The 8,372-nt window shown below is 47.2% G+C and overlaps 1 protein-coding gene across 1 annotated transcript; it reads right to left on the bottom strand.

Annotated features, from left to right (window-relative positions):
- Positions 1 to 3,343: 3,343 nt before the first annotated feature.
- Positions 3,344 to 7,888, bottom strand: SOWAHB (sosondowah ankyrin repeat domain family member B). Its single transcript, XM_082256529.1, has 2 exons — positions 7,864 to 7,888; positions 3,344 to 7,487 (listed from the first exon to the last, which is right to left on the bottom strand). The coding sequence occupies exon 2, from the start codon at positions 6,997 to 6,999 to the stop codon at positions 3,676 to 3,678; it is 3,324 nt and encodes a 1,107-aa protein (XP_082112655.1). The 5' UTR covers positions 7,000 to 7,487; positions 7,864 to 7,888; the 3' UTR covers positions 3,344 to 3,675.
- Between the last annotated feature and the right edge of the window lie 484 nt (positions 7,889 to 8,372).

Genomic DNA, 8,372 nt, shown 5'->3' with positions numbered 1-8,372 from the left:
CTGATCTAGGTTAACTTTGTATTGACACCCCCAGCGATTTGCATTTGGCAGTGTGAACTGCCTGCGATTTCAATGCGATACCAGAACCCGCAGTGGATTCACAGGGTTCCCGCATCGCGTATATGTGAGCCAGCACTTACTGTGTGTATAGGGGATTTTTTTATGAACAGCCAACTGGTTGATCAAAAAAAAATCAACATAAAACAAACAAACCATCTATGGCCAGCTCTAAACACTTTCTATATGAAATACAGCCTAGAAAAAAAAATAAATGTAGAGTGAAAGCAGCACATTACTAGGTTCATGCCGCATTCCAGGCTTCTAATAAGGACAATGTTTTGATCCCAAAAGGAGATTAAAAACTACTTGTAGCTCAACTTCAAAATGATATTGACCAGTAAAGAATCCGTTAACTTGAAACTAAAATTTTCAGCAATAGATGTTCTAGCCCTGACATATATCAGTAGAGAGCTAAAATTAAAGAATTCCAGCCCCAACCTTACTCTCAAAAACATCTCCTCCTATGCTGACTACTGCCTAGTACATAGAGGCAGAATGTCGGGAGACATCGGCTGGTTCAATAAAAACAGTGTGTATGTCAGCAGGTCCGACAGAAAACCAGCAGCCGTCAGGCTCCCGATCAGTGCTCACAGCCAATGGCTGAGAGCGCAGACTTGAGAGTTCTGGTGGGGGGGCCAGAACAGCTCAGTGGGGGAAATCGCTGTACTAATGAAGAAGCTGTGAGGTTTTTGTTTTTTCGATCAACCCAGCAATTAGTGTGTACTAGGCTTCAATTGTAAAAAAAATATGCAAGTACTTACGTATTTTCAGCTGCTCTGGTTCAGTCACATAGTCCCATGTGCCAGCCAGCGGGGCCTGCAATGGAGAGAAGACAGCACTTGACAACAGTTGGAAATGCTTGGGAGCGGTGATGTCACCCAAAGGCTCCCATGTTGTCGGTGTCTCTCCTCTCCCTGCAGTCGCTGGCTAATGGCAGCCAGACCACATGACCAGACCAGAAGTGGGCTAAAAATAGGTAAATATATACACCTTTTTTACACAGGCTAGTCTACATAGGTGTTATAAAGGTGGGGGGGGGGGGGGGGTTGAGGTTGTTAAATGTTCCCTCTTCCTGTCACAATAGGCTCTATTAAAGCTTTAAAGCACAACTCTGGGAAAAGTAAAAGTCAGCGCAGCCCCACTGCAATGCAGTTAACTGCATGATTAGTCTAGGGGATGGTAAAAACAGTTTTACTTGCCTGATCCTCCACTACCCCAGCAGACAGTATCTAGCCCCCCCCCCCCCCCCCCAAAGTTCTAGCAGTAGACTGTGCCTTAGCATTGTCAATCAAGAGTTGTGGTCCCTGTATTAGCCTTGATGACATCAGAGGCATCTGACAGAGTGCTGGGGAGAAGAGGCTGCAGGTACCGATCCGATCTAGCAGCACAAAAGAGCCTGCAGGAACAAAGGTCTCCTAGGCATACACAAGATAACCCTTGCAGAGAGGGCACAGCCCAATTATAAGGGAGGATTTTTACTTTTCTTGGAGTTCAGCTCTAACACATGGATAAATATCTGCATTTTAGTCATTTTCAAATCTCGCTGGAAACCTTTGAAATTTATTTTTTTTTTTAAATCAACAATCTTAGCTGGAAGATTTATGAATAAAGCCCATACTATCTAATATATTAGTGATGGCGAACCTCGGCACCCCAGATGTTTTGGAACTACATTTCCCATGATGCTCAAATACACTGCAGAGTGCATGAGCAGAATGGTAAATGTAGTTCAAAAACATCTGTGGTGCCAAGGTTAGCCATCACTGTTTTACATCATCCTCCAAAGTATTATTGCCAGTGAAAAAAAACCAACATTTCCTTTGCCAACAAAAAATAGATTTACTTTGGTTTCATATCACAGTATAATACAGGAGTCAACAAAAGCCAACATCAAGTAATGAATATCTAACAGTCATTTTGCAGAATATGCCTGACTGTTGTAAATGGAAAAGACACAAATTACATGGAGCTACAGTGTAATAGCCTGACAACAGGGGAGATTAGACCCATCTGCTGCTATGTACATTTTTTTGCATCAATAAAAGGCTAGATTTGTGCTACAGTAAACTCTTCTGACCTAAGGATTGAGATAAAACATTTGTTATGCTGTAAGACACTTATGGATACAATATATTGCAACTGACATAAGGTGGTTGTTGTGCAGTCTCGAGAAATTAGCTCTTCCTTGCATCCCTAAAAATAGACTCAACAAAATTGTTTAAAGCTGATGTCCATGTTTCATGCCACTTTAGTTTGTTTGGACCAAGTTGGTCAAAACAAACTCATTTTCTTCACTAAGGCTCGGTTCACATTTGTGCGATGCGGGAATGCTGCGAATATGCAGCGTGATCCCGCATCGCACCTGCACATCTGGCAGTTCACACTGCCATATGTGATACTCAGGGGGTGTCAATTAAATGTTAACGACACCACCAGTTTGATCGCATATCGCAGTGCGATCTGACAGTTTGCACAGAAACGGATCGCACAAGTGTGAACCACTGTGCGATCCGATTCTGAGGCGGCTCAAAAAATGCCTCATGTGCGAGTTTGCTGCGAATGCGCTGCGAATTCAGCCAAACAAAGTGTATGGCTGAACTCGCATCCGCACAGGAGATCGCATGTAATGAAGGAGCAGTGCGCTCCGAATTACATGCGATCAGCGCATCCGCACAAGTGTGAACCGGCTATAAGTGCAGCAGTTTCTCAAAGCAATGTATGTACTGCATGTAACTTCAGCTACATACAGTACAATGCTGGGTTCTGTCTGTGTGACAAGAGACATCGCGCCTCTCACCAAGAATCAGTCTGAGCAGCACTCAGTCATTCATAGGCAGCTTTGTATTCTGTGAATGAATACAAAGCTTCCTCCGATTGGCTGAGTGGGAGGGCCGGGCTGATGAGGTCATGCTCTAAGACTTGGCCAGAAGCTTGGTATTAATTTACAGAATACAAAGCTGCCTATGTATGGCTGAGTTCCACTCAGGCTGACTGTTTTGTTCTCACAGCTCAGTTTGGTCTCACAGCTGGAACCCCCCCCACTGTATGTAGCTGAGGTTACATGAAGTACATACATTGCCTAGAGACAGCACTTAACGAAGCAATAGTTAATTTGGATCAGCTTGGTCCAAACAAACTATTTAAAGTGACATGAAACATGGACATCAGTTTTTAAGTGCATGCAAAGTTTAATATTAAACAACCTGTATAGGATTTAAAAAAAAAAATGGAAGCCCATTAAGATATTATTCCTACACATTAGATAAGCTTAGCTGACTTTTCTCAGTCTAGGACTGTAGTTCTTGGAACATTGTGGGCATTTGTCTGTAGCCCCATCCATAATGTCCTGGCCCCAGAAATCAACTGCAAGAGTACCTGAAAGAACAGGCTGCAGTATGGTGTAGAAGGAAGCTGTACCTGTGTTACTATGGCATTAGTTTCTTTACCTGGGAAACCTTGGATTGTACTTGTCCCTCTTCCTGTCTGCACCAATGACCCAGTAAAAATTACAAGCCAGCAAAGCATGCAGGGCAGGAAGCATACGCCGCTGTCATAGTAACAAAGCAGGCTCTTCTTGCTTTTCCATCCCCGGTCAGTTTCCAAACTGACCCTACCTCAGTCACTGTAGATTTCTCTTTCCCTTATTACAGGATGGTTGTTTGCTTTCCATTTCTGATGCTGAGGTTTGAGAAAAGCTGCCAAAGACGTTTTTCTATTTATCTGACTCGACTTGTTGTGTGTGTTTATATAAGCGGTATTTAAGGTGCGAGATGCAAATATGGTTTTCCCCTTAGGGGCTCCTAAAAGCCTCCATACCTCCCCAGATGTGTTACAGTTCAGGTATTGCCAAGCCCTCTTTCCACTGTTGTCCCTCAACTTCACATTTACTTGGAGTTTTTCTACTAACATGGCAGCCACTTTTTGATGCCCATGAATAGCAGCAATGTGCAAAGGTGTGTATCCACCATTAGACTTGATGTTAAAATCAATTTCAATCCCTGCCTTTTTGGCACCAGCTACAAACTTATGGAACATATCAATTGCACCGTGCTTGGCAAACCAGTGCAGAACTGTGTAACCAGAGATGAAATCTTTTCGTAAAGCTAGTTGGGGGTCTTGATTAAACAATCCATAGACGTGAAGCCAAGACCCGGAAGCTGACTTAACAATCCAGTCATGCTCTGCAGGATCCAAGGGTACTGTCGATGATTTGTAATTAAAAGACTTAAGCAAAAAATCCTCATTGGCTTTTGGTTCATACTGTGCTTGATGATGTTTTTGGTCTGCAAGCTTTACAGTAAGCTTGTAATTGCTCACAGGCTTTGTTAATAAAAGCAAGTCAACATCAGGCTGTGGAGGAACCACAACAATATCAGGGGGTCTCTTAGTGCGTGACGAGCGCCTCCTCCTATTGAAATCCCTATCAATTAGTTCATCATCTGAGGAAGACATTATTTCTCGAAAGCGAGAGCTGGCCCTGTGCTTTGGAGGATGTCTAGCCAACTCAAACAAGATAGGTGCTTGATCAGTGAGAAAGGATTTAGCAATGTAAGGGGACTTCTTGTTTTCAGCTGGAACACTAGGTTCAGGTTCGCAATCCACTAGAGTATCTTTGGCTCCCAGCAGGTCCCCACTTTGCAGCTTGCTATATTGTTCAATAATGCTAAGGAATTTTCTGTTTGGAGGGCATCTTTTAGTGTTTTCACATTTCTGCTCTATATACTGAGTGTATTTTTCAGTGTTTGAATCACTGGAAAAGTCTTCATCATCCCTGTGCTCAGTGTCACAGTCACCCCCTTCGCCACTGTCGCTCCCCTCACTTCCACAGCTATCCTGATCAACAAAGTCTTCCATGTCCTGCAAAGATAGTTGGCACCGTATGCTTTTAAACACAGGCATTTGGCACATCCACAAGTCACGCATATCATTAAGTAGTAAAGGTGGTGAGGGGCATTGACTGGCTGGCTCATATTCCTCCAGCTGTATATCTACAGAAGCGATACTTGATTTAACAGGGAGCAGCAAGGAGGAAGGGTGTGTACTGTTCACGTACCTGGAAGGAGGGGAAGCTGCCAGGTCCTCATAAAACCCATGTCCTTGTTGTTCATTTATATACTTGGGATTATCCTGCTGAACTAAATGCACCTCCTGGGGAAATGTACCATTCACCTCCGAATTTGGGGTTTGGATCTCAGTGCACCCAAGTCTTTGTCCTTGCGGACCCCTGTAGCTTGCACTTTCAAGAGGGGGATTAGTGGATTCGGTCCTGTGGTCCCCACCAGATGAGGGTCTCCAGTGCTCACTGACCCCTGGAGGGGGTGACTGGGGCAATGAAGGGGTTTGAGCAGGGGAACAAAATGCTGAAGTCTTAGAATAAGGTGCTGAAAGGGTGCCTGCAGGGTCCTTCTTGTAATGAGATAAAGTGCTACCGAGTGGTTCATAAGATTTTGTAGAAGCATTACTGGGGGGCGAGGTTTTCTTGCTGAAGGGTATAGAGGGATTATTGGGGGGAAAGGTGGTCTTGTTAAAGGGTATGAAAGTATCACTGGCTGGTGAGGAGGTCCTGGTGGAGGGTATGGAGGCATCACTAGGAGATGAGGAGGTCCTGCTGGAGGGTATGTAAGTATCACTGGGAGAAGAGTAGGTCCTGATTGAGAGCGTAGAAATATTATTGGGTGAAGAGGAGTTCTTGTTGAAGAGTATGGAAGTATCAGCTGATGAAGAAGAGTTCTTGGTGGAGGACATGTAAGTATCAGGAGGTGAAGAGGTGGTCTTCATGGTGGACAGGGAGGGATCACTGGGTGATGAGTTCTTGGTGAAGGGTATGGGAGTATTACCAGGTGAAGAGGTATTGGTGGAAGGCATGAAAGTATTACCTGGTGGGGAGGAGGTATTGGTGGAGGGTATGGAAGGATTACCAGGTGAGGAGGAGGTATTGGTGGAGGGTATGGAAGTATTACCAGGTGAGGAGGAGGTATTGGTGGAGGGTATGGAAGTATTACCAGGTGAGGAGGAGGTATTGGTGGAGGGTATGGAAGTATGGCTGGGTGATGAGTTCTTGGTAAAGGAAACTAAAGTATTACCTTGAGAGGAGGAGGTACGGGTGGAGGGTATATCGCTGGGTGAGGAGTTCTTGGTGGAGGGTATGAAAATATTACCTTGTGAGGAGGAGGTATTGGTGGAGGGTATGGAAGTATCAGCTGGGGAAGAGGAGTTCTTGGTGGAGGACAAGTAAGTATCAGGAGGCGATGAGGTGGTCTTCACAGTGGACAAGGCGGTATGACAGGGCTGTTGTGAAAAAGTCCTGCTGGAAGGTAATAGCTGCATGTTGTCATGTGGAAATGTATCCCTGCTCTGTAGATAGGCATTGTTCACAGATGATGAGGTCGAGCTCAGGGGTGCTGTAGATTGCTGATCTCCAGAAGATGAGGGAGGCTGCGATGAAGGCAGTCTCATTCCTGGCTCGGTATAGGAGTAACCATGCCTGCTCTTGTCATCAGAAGCCCCATTACCATTCCAATCGGGGTCATTATAAGTCATGGGTGCCCCCCGCTGATGATCGATGAGTGCAGGCTCCCCCCGAGGATAGTCCTCCTCCTGTCTGCTCCATCCCCCTCCAATCACCTGAGAGCCGATCTCCTCGTCCTCTCTATTGTTACTGATCGCCGTCTCGTGGTTTGCGGATGACAGCTCCTCTCCCAGCAGATCCCGGTAGCGGCTCCTGAGCACCACGTACTTGACAGCTCCCTCCGGCTTCACCACGGCCACCGAGTTGACATACTGCTTGAACCTGTCCCTGCGCTTCTGGAGCTGCCCGCCGGCCACCTGGGGGTCCCTCAAGAAGTGCTTGAAGTGTGCCAGCAGCGAGGCATTGGGCACCTTCCCTCCGCCCTGGCATAGGAAGTCCAGCACCTCCTCCTGGCTCAGCTCCTTGGCCATGCTCTCACCTTTACCGGGCACAGGTCATGGCATGGCGAGCGCTGACTGCCAGCACAGCCCCAGGCTTGGATGTGATCGCCGCAACTTCAACCTCCACACCTAACTTCCACCTGCTCTCCTGGCCCCTCCTCCTCCCTCCCACATGAAGGGCAGACGATGGCCTTTGCTTCTCCAACACCCATCTCCACCCTCTTCTCTCCCTCCAGCCCCCGCAATGAATAACAATTCCCTCCCATCTCGGCGAAGCACGGAGACAATCGCCTATCAACTGGGGGCGTGTCAGAGCAAGGGGAGGGGCCGCCTAAGCCTAGGGGAGGGGTGGCCAGGAGCGGGAATGGCACGGAGGGATTCCTCAGTGCTAGGTACGGCAAGGTGCGCGGGCTTCAGTGTCTGTCTGTGTGTGCGCGCTTATCATACAGCCCGCTGACGTGTACACATGAGGGAACATTGCCCTCCACTGAGGGAACATTGCCCTCCACTGAGGAAAACTGCCCTCCACTGAGGGAACGCTGCCCTCCACTGAGGGAACGCTGCCCTCCACTGAGAGAACATTGCCCTCCACTGAGGAAAACTGCCCTCCACTGAGGGAACGCTGCCCTCCACTGAGGAAAACTGCCCTCCACTAAGGGAACGCTGCCCTCCACTGAGGGAACGCTGCCCTCCACTGAGGGAACGCTGCCCTCCACTGAGGAAAACTGCCCTCCACTGAGGAAAACTGCCCTCCACTAAGGGAACGCTGCCCTCCACTGAGGGAACGCTGCCCTCCACTGAGGGAACGCTGCCCTCCACTGAGGAAAACTGCCCTCCACTGCACTGAGGAAAACTGCCCTCAACTGAGGGAAAACTGCCCTCCACTGAGGGAACACTGCCCTCCACTGAGCCGCTACGGCTCCCTATTCCCTCTTCACACACAGGGAGGTGAGGGAGAGGAAGAATAAGGACGAATAGCAGCCACACTCAGCTCCTCCCACACCTTCTGTGAGGTACTATCACCAAGGCATGGCAGCCAATAGCATGCAACGGCTCCATATCACCACTTTTCTCTTTTTTTTTGTGTGTGCTATCAAAATTGGTACCAAACGCTTTTGTTAGTTTGCTTTAACCACTTGTCTACTGGGGAGAGTCTGACATTCCTCATGTACATGTTAAAGCAGAAGTAAAGTCCACTATTTCTTTTTAAGGCCCCCCAGGTGGTTTATGCCATTATGTATTAGTATGTACAGCCTATTAGTACATTATGGCAGACTTACCTGTCATATGGTGTCCTTCAGTGCAGCGCTGGGACCAATTCAGCGGGCCCCTGGTAGGGTTGCCACCTCATCCCTTTAAACCAGAACACACATGAAATACACAGTTTCTGAGGTAATATAATG

Source organism: Pelophylax lessonae (assembly GCF_965119305.1).
Source record: "Pelophylax lessonae genome assembly, chromosome: 1".
Lineage (NCBI taxonomy): Eukaryota > Metazoa > Chordata > Amphibia > Anura > Ranidae > Pelophylax > Pelophylax lessonae.
This window is presented reverse-complemented; position numbering and strand designations above follow the sequence as displayed.